Raw genomic sequence first — 20,044 nt, 5'->3', positions numbered from 1 at the left:
ACGCGCGCTGTCGCTGCCGCTGAGCTATCGGCGCCCCAAATCAGATTTATTTTCATGAAAGATGGTGAAGTTTAGAGCTCAGACAGAACGAAACAGTGACAGAACAAAGAGACGGCACAAAACAAACAGCAGACTTTTTCACACTAGTTTTTTTTGGCCAGGCAGACCGACTGAAAAACGGCTCCGCGACCCACCAGTTGAGAACCACCGATCTAAAGGGCGGCAAAAACATGCGCATGACGTGGAAGGACGTGTGCATCCAAGAAACGATACCAGGTAACAACGACAAACTAGAAACTTTTTCCTCCTCATGAGCAAGGCACTGAACACACACGCTTCTGCCGAGCTACCAACACAGTGGTGGCTAACATAGCCGCAGCGCAGCTACACAGGTGCACGTTCTTTAAACTGAATGATCGTGAAGCAGGACGGTGCAGAGAGAAGCGGGCATGCAGACAGACAGAATATAACCGATCCTTACCTCGGAGTGTGCTTTCTCCTCCGTCTGTGAGGGAGAGGCATGCACAGTAATAGAAAAAGAGATTATTTACTCTGTGCTGTTTTCCTTCAAATTAAATCAACATACACAGCATGAGAAGAATTTTAATGACACTAAAGATAGAATGTGCAAAGGTGGACAAATGGTGACTATACCTGAACCAAAGTGATGGTTATGCAAGTGAATAAATCAGAAAGCAAAACCACAAAATGTACAAAGAACATTATAAATAAAAATCTCTGCATCATTCATCCAGACCTTCCCTCTCCAATGCAATTAGACACATGTGCATGTGGGAGGTAATCGATTCTGCAGCCTTAAAACTAATCTCCTCCTTCACTGAACAAAAAGGCTGAAGAGCTCTCAGTCTTATCTGCTGCTGAGAGGCAAGCAAGAATAAAAAGGTATTCTTTAGGTTTTACAAGAACAAGACGGGCAAAAAATAATTTCAAACATAATTCTTTTATTTTGTAAAATCCTCTTCCCCGTGTTCCTCTAACTCTAACATGTGTCTCTAGTCTGTCTATAAACCCCCCAATGAGGAGAAAAGTATCAGAAAATGTGTGCTCAAACAGGCCGTTTGGAGATGTTCCCTTCATGACATCACAAAGGGCAGTAGCCCCTCCCCCAAGTGGGTGACACTCTCACAGCTAGGTGTTTGTTCTGCCCTCTGAGTCTGCCTTCTCACCGTAAACAATAGGACATGGAGCCAGAAAGCACCGAGTACACCCGAGCCCTTCAAGAGAGGGGGCGTGGTCAGACACAGCTCATTTACATATTTAAAGCTACAGACACAGAAACAGCCTGTTCTGAGCAGGGCTGAAATAGAGGAGTTTATAGACATGATCAAATACAGGATCAGAGTGGATTTAGAAGAAGAAACTTCATTCAACATATTGATAAATGTTCACAAACTTATTACTGTTTTTGCTGTTACAAAGAGGTTTACTGTTTATTAAAGCTTTTCCTCTGAGGTAAGCCGCCTGCTGTGTCTGGAAACATCCCTTTACTCCAACATTGAAGTGCAGAAAGAAAAACACCGAAAGTGAAGAAAATGAAAAAAGGCGTTGAAGCAGCTTAAAGAGTATACACTTTGATTTTCATGTTCTAGTTGTACAGTACTCAGGTGTAAGTCTAATTCTGAAGAGGTATTGATTCAAAATGAAAAAAACAAACCGGTCACTTACCGCAGAGTAGAGTGAAGATGTGCTGGACACCAGAGACAATGAGGAGCCATGGACTGGAGGAAGACATGAACAACAGACAGAAGGGATTTGTAAAAGTCAGCTCATAGCGACTTCTCTCTCTGATCACATACACAAGAAGATCAGAAGAGGCGCTCAGACTCTGAACAAGCAGAGAGAGCTCATCTGGTCTGAAAGTACTTTATGACTCTACGTTTCTTAACGTGATCCCTGAAACGATTCGGGAAGTCTGTTTTTTTGGAGTTTTTTTTGGAGAGGGTGTCTTACCTTCGTCCGTGCTGTCCCTGAAGGAGCCTGAGCGGCTGATGGCCCGTGTCCGGTCCTCCAGGGAGGTGGCGCTGCCACCCAGCGGGTGACCCTCTCCGTACAGGTCGAAGGAGTCCTGAGCAGGGATGCTGTTGGAGCGGCTCATGCTGGTGCTGCCCGGTGCCAGGTTGTACTGGCTGATGTTTGTGGGGCTCACTGCAATGACGAAAAAAATCAGTGTTCAAACTTTACGTTGACTCTGATCCCTCCACTTTAGCACCTGTAAGATCAGCTGTGGTCAGTTATGATAGGAGGATAAATACTCAATGAGTACATTTCAATTCATCTTTTTCTTGTTTTAAAAGCTCAGTCACGTCGGACCAATCTGTCATTACCCCATCAGGGGCCGACAGGATATACAGTGTCACTTAAAAAGAACATGCTACTAGAAAATAGTCGTAACTACTGTCCATAAAGAAGTTTAAGTCATACACTCATTTTTTCCATCTTCTTTGCTCATTTCTTAAATCCTGTCCCACGATGTATGACACCTTACTTCTGGACTGCAAGATGGTTTTTTTCATCAATGCATGAACATTTTTTTTGTTTCGTCTAAAAGTTACAGTTCTGACTCCTATCTTTAGTTCATTTCCTTTAGGAAATGTTTTTCTGCAACTAAAAAGCAGAGCTGTACAAAGAGAACTGTTGAAAGTCATGATAAGACCAAGGGACTAAATATCTTGTGTAAAAATGGTACAGTATGTTTGTAAAGCTGATAAATAACACAACAGCACGCCAAGCTAAATGTGAATGGACGAAACCTACCAAACCAACTTTAATCTAAACTGCAAACAATTAAAAAAAAAGACGTCTGATAAAATGCACATGTGAAACAAGTCTTTAGAAAAAGCATCTGTGAGGGAGGAGGGTCTGCACTTTTTGGCGTTTGGAGCCTTTGCATTCATCTTTCAAGGATCCATCTCTGGTTTGTCATCGAGGGATCTGAGACTTACTGTGCATGAGCGTTTCCCCTTAAACAATCACTGCTGAGAAGCAGCATCATAAAAACACGTAAACTGCTCTACCACTGCGAGTAGGTTTTGTGGTACAGTCACCTGATGGAGATTTACTTACGCAGGTTGGAGTAGTGGTATTTTCCAGTGGTGGTGCAGGCGGCTCCAGGAGGAGACAGTGGGGACTGGCTGCCTGTGTCTTGAAGCCCCCCTGTTGAATGGGACCTTAACCACTCCTTCCCCTCCTCGTGGGACGTTTGCCGGGAGGAGGGCGGGTACCTGAAACCGCACAAAGACGCAGTTAACTCCAGGCGAAGAGAGAGAGCGAGAGAGAGAGAGAGAGAGAGAGAGAGAGAGAGAGAGAGAGAGAGAGAGAGAGAGATCTGGAGGTTCACATATACAAAGTTTAGTGACATGATGAAACGAGTGAAAAGCTACATCATAGAAGTATGTGAGCAGATGGCATAAACATGCAGCCCCACACACACACACACACACACACACACAGTGCTTTAGCAAAAAGCTGCCAAACACACTGACACTGCCGTTCATCTCCTCTCTCCCCGGCTCTGAAGTGGCTCAGCAACAGAAGGCCCCCTTATCGCAGGCATGACAATCGGCCATATTTAATCCTCTGAGGATGATAATTGAGTTTGCTCTCATCCCTTTTCAGCGCCGTCTTCCTTCAAATGCCTCCATTACTACGCTTGTCACATCTGACCCTGCTTCACTGCCCCCACGCCTGTGCTTTACGATTCTCCGCAACAGGGATTGGGCGTCTTAGAGTGTTTTGAATGGTGTGACACAGCAGCATTCGTTCCTCACTGGAGCTGACATGGAACAGGCTGAAATATCCAAGGGTCAGGGTTTGACTCAGTATTTTCCACTGCTTACAAAAAGCTAAAAAAAGCTGCACAGATATGCTTATGTATTAACTAAATGGGGCAATTATACATGTAAGCTGAGGAAAAACATGCTGCTGGTTTTGAGATGTGAACAGACAGCCTTTAAGATTTAAGGTCAGGAGAAAACACAACAGTCTGTACAGAACATGACATCCTACAGGCGTGATGTAGGATCTGTTATTTTCAAGGCAGAATGGTTTGAAACCAGCACGCCTCATCCAGTCCCTCTGCAGCAGCACCGGCTCACCTGCAGGAGAGACTCTGCGTCCCCCCTAAGCACCCGTCCTACCCCCCTCCCACAGCTAACTAATCAAATGTTTGTCACATTTTCAGAGCACTTCTGAGGAAATGAGGACGAACTGCTCTGTGGTTGGAGCCTGTGTTAGCATTATTTCTAACAGCTTGAGATGAGAGTCTGATGAGAATGCACGGCGATAGGCAGACAGACAATCACAAGATGTAGCCTTCAAACTGCACGAGACGTTTTCTTACTTTCACCGAATGAAAGCTTATCTGGACTTCAGGACGTGTGCTACAAAATCACATTAGGTCTATTCTTAACTTTGTGTTTACAGACATACGCTCGTGCAGAGTGAACGCAACACTTGGAAAAAAAAGAGAACATTTGATAATCTATCGATCAGTGGTTACCAACCGTTTCTGTCAGATGCAGCTGTGAAAGCTGCAGCTGTAAGTACACGTGTTTATTCAACATCGCTAACTCTCACCTGTCCGCTATAATAACATTAGCATGAGCATGTGAGACATCGTTTAGCTTTAAGCTAACTACTTTATCTTTTGTGCATAACGTTCAGTTTAAATGATCTGTTTTAAAACTTTATTAACACCCTGAATCACTTAATGTAACACTTCGTGCTGCTGTACCATTTACATATCATTTTTAGCCAATAAACAGAAGCTATTTGACAATGACTAAACATCCTCAGGCTGAGGATTTTCCCTGTTTTGACTTTTGCATTAAGCTAACTGTTTTACCTCTTATTTATGTTTTTTTAAACTTTATTTATCCTCATGGGGCGAATCAATGGTACTGACCACGAGAGCAGCGACCCAGATACGCCCTGACGCAGGAGGATTAAGGGTTAAGTGTCTTGCCCAAGGACGATTTGGACACATTGCTCACAGGAGCTGGGACTCGAACCTCGACCCCTTCAGTTTAGAGACGACAGCTCCAGCATGTCATGGCCTACTCTCTCTCTCTGTCTCTCTCTCTCTCTCTCTCTCTCTCCTGCCTCTAAATAGAGTCGTGCTCTTGGTGCTGATGGTTGGTAATCACTGATGCAGACGGTGCCACACCATGCCTCCAAACAAAGTGGACAGTTCACATCAGGATTATTGTTTTCATGCAAAAGTGGACTTTTGATCTGAGTAGGAAGGTAAAAGAAGACGAGTTGAGGATGGGAACTGTCTGCAGATTTGTTGTACCTCAGTCCCTTTTTGGGAAGCGTGTTTCTGTCGAGAGGCATGCTGTTAAAAACACAGAGGATGAGTGAATTAGATGAACACCAGAGCACATCTGTCCATGGAGAGCATGAGAAAAACACTTTGATCACTTTTACAGACGTGACATTTGTCACACACACACATAGAGACACACGGCACAACAGACCACACGAAATAAAACACAGACAACATTTCAATCGATTGTTTCATTTTTGAGACGTTGAAGTCAACTCGAGAGGGAAAATAAAGTCGTGCCCTGCTAACTCTGCTCTGTGTGATGCACTGCATGCAGTCTGTGGACGAAACAATGGACAAAACATCCTGATAAAGACTTCATGGGAATGACATGATCTGGATTTATTTGATTTTATTTTTCTGGCATATATATGTGGACCCTTCGTAAACGCTGTGGTCCCAAACAGCACTACAATCAGTCGGGGAGTTTACCAACTGTGCACACGTGTATCCGTCACTTGCTTGGTTTCATGGATGGACTGGAAACTTTAGCTTGAATAAATAAAACTGGCTTTTATTTTTTGTCTTCAACAAACTGAGCTCTATGCAAGAATACATTTTATAAAACCAAACCATGCCAGAAAAAGAAACTTGACTTATCCCACACTGTGAGCTGAATGAGTGATTGTATCCTGACGTCTATGCTTTCCCTGCACCTCTAAAGGGGGGTGGGGGGGTTTCCTTTGTGTCTCTGTTTTCAAATGAAACAATGAATACGATTGGTCCCAATCGTATTCCCTGTTACTCACCCCTCTGACAGGGTGGACTTGACACTGCCGGTGCGTGTAACCTTGGGCCCGTGGTGGCCCAGCGGCAGATCAATGGACTCAGAGCTGGTGTGCAGACTGGTCATGCTTTGGCAGCTCAGTGTGTCCTTGCTGCCGGCTGACGAGCTACAGGCAGGCCAGGGCCGAGCGTTGGACGGCAGGGAGAGGCCAGAGGCCGGGCTGGAGGCCGGGGAGTCCGTGCACAGGTCTGGGGTTTTACCGTAAAGGGGGCTACTGCCACCACTCATGCCACCAGCGCTGCCCAGGCTCCCCGTGCCGGAGGAGGGCGAGTCCAGGCTGGCCTGTCTCGCCAGAGTGCCGTGCGGGCTGCCCAGCAATGAGGGGCACTTGCCAGAGTCGGGCGTGCCCGGAGAGCTGGCCTTGCTGCTGGCTTTGGTACCAAACAATCTGGGGGGGGGGGGAGGGGGTAGAGAGGTGGGCGCAGTCATTAAGAAATGCTCAAAGGACAAGTGATGAGCAAGTGCAAGATCCACACTGAAAAATGAAGCACTCAGGCGAAGATTTAGGCTGAGAAAAGAGGTTACTACATTTTGAAAAGTATTGGTCACACGCATCGAACACCCAAATCAGCAGAGAAGTAAAAAAACACTTTCAAACACATTTATCCCTCACAGCAACCTTCTCTTCATTTCTTCACTTGAGCTCGCACTAATTCACATCGACACATCTGCTTTCACGGCTTTTGCCCGTTTCAACCCTGTGACTTTAAATAAGCTAATCTGTTAGCCTCCCACGCCTGCTCAGGCAGCCTGCTCTCATACGGCTCCCGTCCAAGTCTGTCCTCGCACTCATATTACGCACATAGGTGACACTCTCTTCAGGTGTGCAGATGAAACGGGTCGGGCTGACGGATCGGATGGGAAGGCTGTTTAGACACGGCTGCCGATCGCACGCTTCTAATGAGTCAGGGATTGGCGTGCAGAGAAACTCCTGTCTCCTGTCTGTTCTGATCAAAACAGCTCAGCTTGATCTGCCTGACCTGCATGAAAATCCTTCAACGTCAGGGTGAAGATATTTTGCATCTGCAGTATCACCCACACCGGGGAGCAATCTATATAACGTTAGCCTTCGGCTGTGCAGCCGACTGAACTCATCAATTTCTCTACGGAGGGGCTGAAATCTGATTTATTAAGTGTCTTATATTCATTTTGTGCATCCAAACAGATCGAATATCTGAGATGAAGGAGTACTTCTAAGGCCATGGTAAGATTTTACCACCACACATGACTTCTTCAATAAATGCCCTTATTTGATAAAGGAGTCTAAGGGACCGGCATACATCACAAAAACCTCCTGAAACATCAGCTCAAAGAATGAATGCACGCCTCCGTTCTGTAATAGATGTGTCGATGACATCGTTTGAAACTTTGTGAATCAAACTTAATAATGCGACTAAATTAAACGTCGTTCTGTAAAAAAAAACATCTTTTCGCTAATCGACAGGGAATGTGATGAAGTGGTTGAACCATGTTGGAAACACAAACACAGATGGACAGTGACCGAACAGACGCCGTTAGCATGTTTTGTGTGTCTGACCTGCGGAACGTAGGAGAAGCTATATCAGGGTACTTGGATCCCGGCTGCCTGAGGCCTGACTGGCCCGCTGAGCTGGACGTGGGGCTGGACTTTGGCGATGTGGACAGTCCTGCTGCCGCGTCCTGGTCTGACACAGACACCTTCTCCTTGTCTGTCTGGTTGATGGTGATGGGGCTGGAGCGGTCTGAGCCCACCTTCCCATCCCTGCGTTTGGCACCTGTCTGCGTCGCCGCCCCTCCCGCTGACTTGCCGCTGACGTTTGAGTCGACGCTGCTGGAGCTGGAGCGATGCCCGCTGCGCCCCGCCGCCGCCCCACTGGAGGATTTGGCAGGTCTGGGAAGGGAGCGGTACTGCAGGGTCACTTTGGAGCCACAGCTGAGGAGGACCCCGTCGTCCTCGGGCTGCGAGCCATCCAGACTGGTCTTGCGCACACCGCCGATGCCTGCGCCTTTGCCGAGGCCAGCTGAGGATTTGGGCGCCTTGCCCAAAGTGGCCGAGCCGCTGGCGAGCGTTGCACCGCTGGAGGTGATTAAAGTACCAGTGGCGCCCGGGATCTTCTTGTATCCGAAAGAACCAGTGGTCGGTGGGCGTCCGATTCCAGAGGGAGGTTTCTTACCTTCGTCTCCACTACTCTTCCCGGCATCCGAAGGCGAGCGCTGGATGCTGGCTGAACTCTTGGAAGGCGCCTTGCCCTTCTCTGAGGCCTTCGCATCATCAGTTTTGCCTGTCAATTCGCATGAACACTAATTAGCACAATTAAAAAAAAAAAACATTAGCCTCAGCAGTTTCTTGGCCGCAGACTCGTTTGTGTCACCTGTGGTGCCATAAAGCAGGAGAAGCCAAACGAGTGTATACGTTGGCCAACAGCCTGCCGCATTGAAAAACAATACAAAGCTGCTGAACATGCTGAGCTGAGTGAAAATGGAAACTGTTTAGTGTCCGAGCTCAGATATCAGGAAGAATTATCATCAGTTCTTTAAAAGCAGAGGCAACAAATCTAACTCGTCTTTTGAAAACACATGTCAGGCCCGTCTCTATAAACACATTTAAAGGTTTCACATAATGAAAAGTAGACGACTAACTCAAGGAAATATGTGCTTTAGTTTTGGGGCGTGTTCGTTCACTCAGGCTCTGAACATGAGCCTGAGTGAAGTTTATCTACACAAAACAAAGTTTGTCAAACGCACTCTGAAGAAGTAATTTCATTCAGTTTAAAAAGACCAAATCATCGTTCATGGGAACACACTGACGTCTGTTCCCTCGTCATTAGAACATCAGAACGTTTTTCGATCTCAAAGGGAAACTTGCTCTGAGGCGGTTCAAGTCAATCAGGAGGAAATTCGTCACGCAGATGGAACGGTAGCTGAAGCTTTTCTCTTCTGTGAAACAAACGACGGAGCCCAAAACAGAAAATCTTTTCATTTGGCACATTATTTTTGATTATTATCGGTTCAGTGAAGGTGATAAACATCTGTTTTGTTTAGGTGCTGTGATACCCTTCAACATGTCAGACGTAAAGCAGCCTTCGACTCTCATTCACCGTCTCTCTCTTTCTTCCTACCTGGTGATTTGAGGGCAGCAGACGCACCCTTGGTCCTGGGTGGCGTTATGCCCACCTGGGCCGTCATGCCCCTCCTCCATGAGCCCGTTTGGGACATCTGGGCCAGGGCGGCGGCCTTCTGACCTGCGTCCTCATACTGGCCCTGGGCTTGAGAGGAGGAGGAGGAGACGGAGGCGGCTGAGGTAGACTTCCATCGAGAGGAGCTGCCGCTCGGGTCCATGCTTGCGTCCAGCTCTTCCTCCACCTTCTTTAAGTCCTCGGCTCCGGCCCAGCTGCTGCTCACCTCCTGGCCCGCATGCTTGGACCTGCTGCCTTTCTGTGACTGGAGGGAGAGAACAGATATCAAAGAAAGCCCATTAAAGTACATGAAGATTGTTCTTCTTAAGGTTTGAAGGGATTTCTTTTTTTAATACTTTTTCTAAATTCTGAAAATAACAGAAACACGACTGATAAAAGAAGAAAGCCTCAGCGATGAGTCGATAATAGTTGGAAACATGCTAACCCTGCAGAAGAGTTATTTCAACACATTGAGCCACGACAGAGAGATATAAGTGTGTGCACAAACAGAGCAGCAGGGTGTGTGTGTGTGTGTGTGTGTGTGTGTGTGTGTGTGTGTACAAAGCCGGAGCTATCTTTGGAGTCACTCGCGTCCAGATCTCCTCTTTTGGGATGAATACAAACACACCCACACAGCAGTGATGACGAGCCCACCTTGACAGATGGCCGGTCTCCTTAGCAACACCAGAGTGTCTAAAGAGGCCGGTCTGCTGAGAATCTCATGAAGGGCCCAAGATAACAGGCAGAATACAGCGAAAGCCCGCGAGGGGAGGGGAGCTGAGCCACGGCCTTGGTTCTCTACTTAACTCGCTCAGCTGTGATTTTAGAGCTCAAAATTCAACAACTTAAACACTCTTAAACATGCTCTTCATGTTTCAGACATCAAGCACACTGATATCTCCTGCTCATTTTGTCAGCCACAGTAAATGACGTCGATGACAGAAGCTGTGACCTGGTGATACCTCGTCGTCCTCCTTAGCGCCATGTTGGCTTGGATGGATAAAAAACGTTCTCAACCCTGAATGACATCACACAGGGTTGGTGTAAATGTGGTTAAGTTACGGCGAAGTGCTCGTGCTCTCACCTGTGCTCCCTTGCTTTTGCGTGACGAACTGACAGCGGAGTAGGCGGGCGTGTTCAGATCATCAGTGCTGATGTTGTCCAACGTGTCGCTCAGGCCGCTGCTCACCGAGCTGCTGTCGTCCCAACTACAGGTGGAGAAGAAAAAAAAAACAGAAAGTTAAAGGAGCAGTATATAACTCTGCTACCTAGTGTTTAAAATGGGTACTGCAGTCTAAAGTCAACATATTAGAGAGAGCTGCTCCCTCACCCTGCCTTTCTGCGTTCTAACCTCTCTCCATGTTTCATCTCCAACATTGATCCTAGTTTGAGCAGCTTTCTGCTGCTGGAGCTTATTAGAAACATGCAGAGGCTTTTTAGCTCGGGTACAATCACTTCTATCTGAAGCAGTTCCACTGCCCGCTTCCATCGCAACACCTGTTCACCTGATAACTGCTCTCATATCTGGCAAACCCAGGGGCGTCCAAAATGGCCTTCAAAGCCCCGCCTACCTTCTCTGGTCCAATCAGATCCAGAGCATTCAGGAGCAGAATCTAAAGTTAGAAGGAGGACATACTGGCTGCTGCATTGTTGTCAGAGAAGCTTCAACACAGCAGGTTTCCTTCATGACTGATCATATATTAAAGGCAGGGTAGGTAATATACCTCCACATCCACTTTTTCAGATTTTGGTTGAAGTTGTCTTGAGGTCCTGACAGAAAAAAAATGTTCTCTGAAAAACAAATTTGTAGTTTGTAAACACCTAAAAACTTTGGCCAATGATGGCACTCGATCACGTTTTATAAACCAATCACAGCCTCTCTACAGCATGCATGCACGAGCCCACACTGAAAGCATGAGCTGAAATCCACCTCTGGACCAATGGCACTAGTGCGTGTAAGTGAGGGGGCGGGGCTTTAGAGGGAGCACAGAGGGGAGGGGGTGAGTGAAGACGGATCATGCTAGTTTTAGAAAATGACCTCCTATGGCTTTAAGGTCATTCTGTCGTTTCATTCAGTATTCAGTATCGTACACTCTGCTCCTTTGACACTTTTTGAAGCAGTAAAACTTTATTCAGCATGTCATGATTAACGGACAGAAACTAAGCACATGTATCATTTTCTCAGTGTCCATCACCAGCTCGGCTAGCAGACAGAGCAGATCATTCATAAGTGCCCAATTATTCTCTTCAAACAGCTGTGCTTCTTTTCAGGAGCCCACTGACTTGTGGGTATTTGAGTCCTGTTTTTTGGGCTCATTAACCGTCGAGCTTCTCATTAACTCTGAGTGTGAGGAGGAATAGAAGGATCTTAATTAGTGTGCTAATCACTCAGCTGCTGTTGGAGGCTGACAGACGCAGAAATGAGGAACATTTGGATCGAACAGCGACCATCGTCACACACACACACACACACACACACACACACACACACACACACACACACACACTGTTCAATTACAACAGAGTTACACCTCTGAAAACTCCTGCAGCATGTCTCTAATCTGCAAACCGATTCCAGATATCAGACACAATAAATCACCTTCGATAAAAATCTATTAGCCCTCTTCTCTTTAACCGGTCTCTCTATTACACACACACACACACACACACACACACATACAGGGCTTACAGGCGGTCAGAAGGCCTGATGGAGTGTGACTGTGCAGGGCTTTATAGACCTTGAATGAATCCTACGTACAGACAGTGAGATGTCATGTGAGCTGCTGGACGGCGTGACGTGTAGATGGTCGAGGGAAGACTTATGGAGGTTTTTTTGAGAAGCAGAAAGCACAAAAAAAAAAAAAAAAACAGATTAAGCCAATTTTCTTTACCGACATCCAAAACTACTTTCACCCCATGTGACATCCCAGTCCGACTGATCCCAGCCAGCGTTTGAAAGGACTCTTTAAAACAATCATCTGAAACAACTTCCTGAAGCTAATTGCACTTTTCTTCTTTTAAAGTCAATTCAGTTTTAATGTCTATAATTCATGGCTGGCACGGCGGGCTGAAAATGAGAGAATCTTTTCTTTATCCTGAAAGGCTCATAAAGGAAGCATGGAGGGAGACGTGGGCGAGGGGGAGATGTGCGGGCGTGTCCGTCTGCAGGAGATAATGGCGGTTTGCTCAGATGATCGATTTTAGCCGTCAGAGTTATCATCCTTACTGCCATTCATTAGCTCCATGGTGTCCGTTCATTTCAGTCACTGTTTTAAGATAATGAATGCAAACTTTCCTGAAGTTGAGAAGCTTGTTCAGTGGAACAGAAAGAAGGAGTCTGAATGCAAACAATAATAGATGTCCTGTACCAAACGGTTTGTGATTAATGCCGTGCGAGGCCGACAACTTGCAGCCCAGTTGTTCACTGGTGCAGAGCACAATTCATTAGCTTTTTTTGACAGGTTTAGAATGAGCAGCATTTATCTTCTTGGCCAGAGTCTGACCGGGTCTGAGACTCAGAACTGCATAGAAAGGTTCAAAGACTGGAAGGCTTTGCTATAGCTGTCTCTACTTAATTTGGAGAAGAACACGACATGACAAGTAAAACAGGCAGAAGGTGACAAGTAATGGTTCGTCTGTGCGATTGAACATCAAAACTCATTTCTTGTTTTTTTTTTGCCGTCTTTAATCCGTCATTCTCAGATTAAATTTCCCGTCAAATCAAAGCCATTATTGGAAAAGCGCCTCAGAGATGGATGCTTGAAGTGCAGAATAGCTTGTCATATGAAAATAAATAGCAGGCTGGCTGTCAATCGGAGCTCTGCCTTACTGCGCCTCTTTGATAAAGAACAAGCTGCGGAGGAGAGTTTAGAGGAGCTCTGATATCAGACAGGGCTTGAACTGAGTGTTTGACTCACAAAGCTTCAACAAACAAAGCCTGTGGAAATCGATGGCTGCCTCGTCCCCCCCCTTTAATCATTCCCTCTCATCTGCACTTCCTCCTGTCTTTGCTGATTCTACGGCTTTGTTTGGAGTTGCGGGCGACATGGTCTGGCAGCAGAGGACTGCTCCTGAGCTGAGAGCTGAGATCACGTCTAAGTGTCGAGGTTAACTGTTGACCGAGGCTGCAAAGTCACCTTCACCATCGGATTTAAAGTTAGCCCTCTGCTCAGCCGAACGGGCCTCCCAAGTGACGGGGGGGGGAGTTGTAGACGCACTCTGCAGCTTCCTCTGAGACCGGCCCTCACTGCGTGACAGACAACAGAGCCTCGAAATGAATCAGACTCGATTGGCTGAGCTCCAAAACGCAGACGAACAGAGGGCTCTGCCTACACGTATAAGACATCTCCTAGGTCTAAAATATTGTTTCTGAGAGCCTGAAAAGATGCAAGAGAGCGAGCGAGCGAGCGAGAGAGAGAGAGATGAGGAGAAGGAATTTGGGAGATCAAAGACACAGATGGTCTTTCACGAGTGCTGATAGCTCCTTATGCCTAATTGCACATCTGAAATATCATACCAGCTTCCTTAAAAAGGGAGAAAGGGATTTTCTCCCTCTCTATTAATTTCCTCCAAACTGAGATGAACTGGCTGCAAACACATCAGTGAGTTGAAGGAGGGTAAGCCGTGGACTCGTCGTGGAATGAAAAGGCAGCTGCAGGTGGCTGTGAAGAAGCTTTGCTCTCCTGCATCACGCTGCTCCTTCCTTCCTGGGTGGTATCTCTCCAAGACGACGTGTAAACAGTTCCGTCTGGAGTGAAAGCATGAAGTGTGGGTAATGTGATTAAAACTGTCTCTGTCTGTGACGCTTCATTGCTACAATGAGCTGCGGTGGCTTCAAGAGCCAAGTGATGACAAAATAAAGATGGCCCTCCGTGTTTGCACGATGCTAACGTAGCGCTTTAAGCAGAGTCGTGTTAGAAAACAAACAGGCGTCGTCAGAAAGCTGCTTTCCAAATGGAAATGCAAACTGAAGCAGACAGAAGGAGGCAGGTTCGAGCAGAGCAAACAGGTTTGTGTCATACCTCTTCATATAATGCATCTATGTTTTCCTCACATGGGTACCTGATAAGTGCTATCAAGGAAGCATTTGATTGGTTGTAAAAAAAAAGCGCTGCAGTGATGTCATGGCTCCAGGTTTAAGGTCTACAGATCTTTGTCGAGGTCGAAACACGCTGTAAAAGACCGTGTGAGGTGAACAGAAGTCACTTCCATCGATTGAATGTCCGACAGAGTGAGTGAAATCACGCAGACTGTTAAAAGAACGAAGGATGACTTTTATCTCCTTACACATATAAACGATCAGTACGGAGATTATTTACTGCTTTGAAGCCTTTACAAATATTATTTTGATTTATTCATTTAACCTTCATTTAACCAGGAAAGAAAACAATTTTGCAGGAAGAACAAGACAAGGGTCATTTGTTGCTTCCCTTTTGAATCACCGTGACGTTTATGCTGCACACGTTCAAATTACATGAAAGAATAAAAACCAGCAGAAAGCCTTTAATGTTGCTGTCAAAGAGGATGCAATGACTCCAACTGAAAAGACAGAACACAACTTGTTTCCATCCAGCTCTCTTTAAAGGTGTAGTGGGGACCTCTTACACGCCAACACAAAGTGAGGTCATCGCTGAGTCATCCATATTGATCAGGTCTTTAATAAAAGGCTGCAGATAGGGTTTGAAAAACCTCGATAATTGCACATTTGTTCTGCAGCTGCTCTGGCTCAGCTTCCTCAGAGATGAACTGGGATTGGTGAGCCACAGCGGAGCGTCAGCGTTGTCCCGGGATCAAAGCTTGATAACACAAAAGAAAACAAATACCAGGCGAGAGCCCAGCTGACTGTAACTGAGCTCAATATGTCATCAGGCCGACTCTCCGGATCGGCTCTCTGACAGGACAGAACAGTGGCTAGCTAAGCTCCTCCCCCTCAGGCTTGCACGTTTTCACTAGCACCTCACCACATCTCCTGCAGGGTGGGGGCGAATCCTCAGAAATGGCACAGCCGAACTCAATAACCCTACAGTGAGGGCGGGCGGGCCAGACTTTTTTTTTTTTTTTTTTTTCTGTCATAACTTCCTAAATTAACAATGAGCCACAATGTACAGAGTGCAGCGCCTGAGAGGAGATGCTGCGGAGGATACTGGCTCCTCTCCCACGTTTCAGAAGCGAGGCAGTGAAGTGGGCAGAAGGCGCCAAACAAGTCAAAGTCTCCCCTTTTAAACTCCATCTGAACATACACAGCATGTCTCTGGTGTTCTGTTCGTTGGACAAACACGACTGTGATGCTTCAGACTGAACTGACCTACATACACAGCCTTTTTTTTTTTTTTCTTCTTTCAGACGGGATGGTATGGACCTGTCTGATAACCAGTGCTATAAAAAGGTGTGACCTGCTTTTCATGAACCCGGACCTGTTGGGAAAATCTCAGCCTGCAAAAATCCATAAAAACAACTTCCCTCTTTCTTATCAGATGCAGCCAACACGCCTTTAGCAGGGTTCTTAACCCCCCGTCCCAAAAAAAGAGTCTGCTGCTTACCAGCCAAAGGCTACAAGTTTGAAGGCTGGGACTTCACTGCAGAGAACACAGACTTGGATGCCTACCCTTTCAAATGTGTTTATCTTTTTCTGCAGGTTATCGCAAATCTCTGATTTTTCTCCTGCTGCTCCCATGCTATGGATGCACTGCTGCGGCTCCAGTCGACCATGCAAACATTACCTCATGCAGTATTCAATACATCGGGGTTTGTTCTTCCAGCGGCCCAGAGGAGAAAAAGGCTTTAAGCAGCATGAACAAAGGATAACTGCGGTGATTACACAGCATCACTGAGATAAAGGACATCATTAGGAGCAGGGCTGCTGATATTTGGGGGGTGAGTCGTGTTCGATGAAAGTGGCTGGACGTCTGCAGATGGAACCATGTGATGCCCACGAAGGACCTCTTATGTAACCAAACAGGAAAAACACCCTGACATGTCACGGTGGTTGGAGACACTTTCAGCTTGGAAACATGGCTGATCAAACATCGTTCTTATTTATCAGTAGATCTCAAGGTTCAAACATCAGCCGATGATCCGTGCGTTAAACGTTGGCTAAAAACATCCTGTTGATGGATGAGAACGTACAGCTCCAGAAAACATCAAGACACCACGTTAAAAAGTCAGTTTGAGCACAATGAACATTTGTGGTATGATCTGTTTAATATTTCTCCCACCATCCAAATAACATATTCTCATATATGTTCACATGACCGATCAGAGAAAGATGCAGAGAATAATGCATCAAATACAAGATGATGATAAACACGTGTGATGATGGAGCACAGCTGGCATGCTCTTTGACCTGCGCTCCTTCACACGGCTGAGTGGGGACGTTTGACGGTGAGACAGCATGTCATCATTAAGTTAATCAGTATGTTGCATTACATGCACAGAAGCTGATTAAAGGAACGATTATTGGCTCCAGAACTGTAAAGATGGAAAAGATCAGAAAATCAAAGTGGACTAAAGAGAGAGACTTTTCACCTCTGACGGTTGACTTTCCCCTTGACGGACGTTTGTTTCCAGGTCTAATGAAAATCTACTCAAAAATGTGTTGCCGTGACGACTGTGAGACTGAAAACACTTTCTTGGGAATGAACGTCATTGTTGCTCAACTTAAACTTCTTTTTAAAAGCTAAGAAAAGAAACGGACACTAATTTAAGACAAGAGAATCCGAGACAACAATGAAAGCTCAAAAAAAAAAATCTATTTCTTTAAAGCATCGACAGATAAAGACATGAACTCAAACTTGTTGGCACTTTTTTTCCTGTGTTTTCCGGATGCTTACTTCAGGTGTCGTAGGAAACAACAATGCTGTGTATAAACGGGTCTCTCTCAGTCACTATGACAACTATCAAGGACAAACTTTGAAATGCTTTCAGAAGTCAGTTCTCTATAAACTCACACGTATAGAGCATGCCTGTGTAATGTGAATGCAAAGCACTCATCCTCATCTACTGGCTCCATAATCCCACTTAATGCCACTGAGCTCTTTCAACACAGCGAGACATCTTCACTAATGACTTCTTCTTCTTCTGCCTTTTAGGAAGCTGAAGCTGGCGAGAGGCTCCGTTTATTCCTCATCTCTGATGGAGAGCACAAAGAGCCGAGCCCGTCAGAACCGGCGAGGACACTTTGACTCAACTCAAATCAACACACACACACACACACACACACACACACACACACACACACACACACAAAGACAGAGCCTCGATGGGCTGCAGCTGTAGAGGAGTTTAACTCACCTCCCGTTTGGATGGACGCCGCCTGACGTCTTGTCACACAAGTGCTCTGTTTGCCTACCGCACCTCGTACCAGAGGAGATCACGCCAAAACACCTGACAGAGGAGCTGCGGACGCCGCGAGGACGACTGGGAGTCCAAAAGGAAACGGGAATGAGAGACAAAGGAGGGAAGGACGAGCTCACTCTTCCACTTTCACCCCCTGCTGCCTGCTGCTGGTTGGGTTGATGGTGTTACTCCCCCCTCCTCTCCCTCCTCTCCCTCCTCTTCGTCGCCTCTCCCTCCCTCCCCTCCTCATCAAGACGGGCCTGTAAGCCCTCGGAGAACGCAATCAGACGTGCCGTCAGCAGCGGGACACCGAGGGTTAATTAAAGGAGGATGACAATGCAGAATGGAGCCAAGTGGAGGAGGACGCTGGACGGGAGCCGACCGTGCCTGCAGAACGCCGCTGACTGGAAGTGATCTCATGCATAATACGTGAGAGTCCTCGAGAAGTGTGCCTCATGTTGGGACATTATTCATGACTCCAACTGCCTGAAAGAGGCTCATGGTGGGCATTTTGAAATCAATAAAAGAATAAAGAGTGTTTTTTTTTATCTGCACAGAGAGACTAACTTCAGCTCACACACACACACACACACACACACACACACACAGAGCAGCTTGCTCTGTTTGCTGACGTCTGGTTTCAGGGGGACAGTACAAGCCACACAGCTTTATCCTTTCCTTTGCTCATGCTTGACACCTGCATTTTATTTTCTTAACAACAAACGTTTGCCTGTGATGCTGCAAAAGAAGCTTCTCTTCCTCAGAGACAGAATCTGAAATGAAGAGGACGCAGGTGGCATCTCGACTGAGAGCAAAGAGAAGAGAAAAGCAGACATTTGTTTGCTTCTAAATGTCCTGGATTTGTCACAGTAAGAAAAAAACTCGTTTTGCATTTTGACCCCCCGAAAAGAAAATGTAAATCCGACTTGCTGCTGAGCGAGGAATCTAATTCAGCTCAGCACAACTCAATTACAGAAAGAAGGAACAGGGTGACCTTGGAGGGACGCGCTGCCAACGTGTCTGTTGCCAAGCAGTGACGGACAGCAGGACGTCAGCGCCGGTGAAGACGTCCAGACTTCCGACTGCAATGCAGTCACAAATGACAAGTCAGATCTGTGGCTGTTTTGGCGGCGAGGGGTTTTCAAGCGAGCTAATGCAACCGCCCGAGTCTGTGGCAAACTGCTGGAACGGTCCAGCCTGCTCCTGCTGCGTCCTGCACGGAGACACCAGGGCAAAGACAGACCAACATGAAGCACCCGAGTGACAACCAGCAGAGACACTACATAACCTTACATTACGATATATTATGATGATAAAATACCCCGCAGGGAGAAATGGAAACAGTAAAAAGTTCAGTTGTAGCGTGATTACGAGCTGACCCCCGCCGTTTGATATGATTACATCGTCATAATCCACAACAGAGCCGGTCTGCATGGCTGCTGAGTGAATCAGCAGTGATTAGGAGATTTGTCGATTCTTATCTAACACAAGCTCATTCGGCCAGTCGCTTGATGAATGGGCTCACATCCTCGGAAACGTTTAACGTATGAAGTCTCCCCCTTCTCTAATGATCTATAAATCTATTCTATGTTCACGTTGGATTCAGACACCTTTGAAGGCATCAGTTTATCCATCAGCAGTTTACACATAAATCTTCTCTGACCTTCGGCCTTCTGTTCAAACTGCACATACAAAGACTTTAATGCGCCTCTGCTGGGTGAAAATATATGAACAAAGTGTGATTTTAAATGCTCCATTTGTTTGTCAAAGTGGTGAAGAGACTGAGAAGAAGCTGCATTAGCTCTCACATTAGAGATAAAAGTGACGACGACAGGCCCAAAGTGCTTCATGTGACTTTAATATCATCGCTGCGTCTTCTCATCACAACCTGTCGATGAAACGAAATCCGTCATCATGTTTGGATTTTAAAGAGCTGAGAGTTTTACGTCTTACTGCGGGCAGGGACTAACATGTAAAGTGATGATATTTTTAAACAGAGTCTGTTCATAGAGCTCTACGCTGAGCAGCTCGGAGGGAGAAACAGCTTCTCTGCACGTTGGACGGACGTGGAGACATCGTCCATGATCTGTGAGCGTCCAAAGTCACATCGAGTGAAAACATGAAGCAGGACAGGATGTCTTTTTATTTCATCACTGCCCATTTAGTAACTGCTTGACTTCACTTATTAATGCAGCGAGTGCGGTAATTAATGAGGATATCAAGCTGCTCCTGGAGGGAATAAGGAGAAATATTCAGATTTGTGATAAATAGAGGGAGCACACTTGAATCAATGCCAGAGAATAAGAGCAGGAGGAAAACTTTCCCCTGAGCTGCTCGGAAAGAAAAGACGCCTAATTAGCGTGTGGGCCGGCCTGTCTTTTTTTTTCTTCTTTTTTTTTGAGAGGAAATAAATCTGCATGC

At 46.2% G+C, this 20,044-nt stretch overlaps 1 protein-coding gene across 11 annotated transcripts in view; it reads right to left on the bottom strand.

Moving 5' to 3' along the window:
* The window catches only part of nav3 (neuron navigator 3), a 391,548-nt gene that overhangs the window by 23,278 nt on the left and 348,226 nt on the right, over positions 1-20,044 (bottom strand). For 9 of the 11 annotated variants that reach the window (XM_079334642.1, XM_079334635.1, XM_079334638.1 and 6 more), the window contains 9 exons: positions 10,374-10,497; positions 9,233-9,554; positions 7,672-8,395; positions 6,097-6,522; positions 5,315-5,356; positions 3,085-3,242; positions 1,972-2,166; positions 1,687-1,739; positions 482-505 (listed from right to left, as the gene is read on the bottom strand). In XM_079334642.1, the coding sequence (XP_079190768.1) occupies positions 482-505; positions 1,687-1,739; positions 1,972-2,166; positions 3,085-3,242; positions 5,315-5,356; positions 6,097-6,522; positions 7,672-8,395; positions 9,233-9,554; positions 10,374-10,497 (2,068 nt within the window). The remainder of the gene's footprint in view (positions 1-481; positions 506-1,686; positions 1,740-1,971; positions 2,167-3,084; positions 3,243-5,314; positions 5,357-6,096; positions 6,523-7,671; positions 8,396-9,232; positions 9,555-10,373; positions 10,498-20,044) is intronic. The other 2 variants (XM_079334640.1, XM_079334636.1) reach the window with 2 other exon arrangements.

The sequence above is a fragment of the Symphodus melops genome (assembly GCF_947650265.1).
Source record: "Symphodus melops genome assembly, chromosome: 22".
Lineage (NCBI taxonomy): Eukaryota > Metazoa > Chordata > Actinopteri > Labriformes > Labridae > Symphodus > Symphodus melops.
Note: the sequence above shows the minus strand (reverse complement) of the source record. Positions and strands in the feature narration are given on the sequence as shown.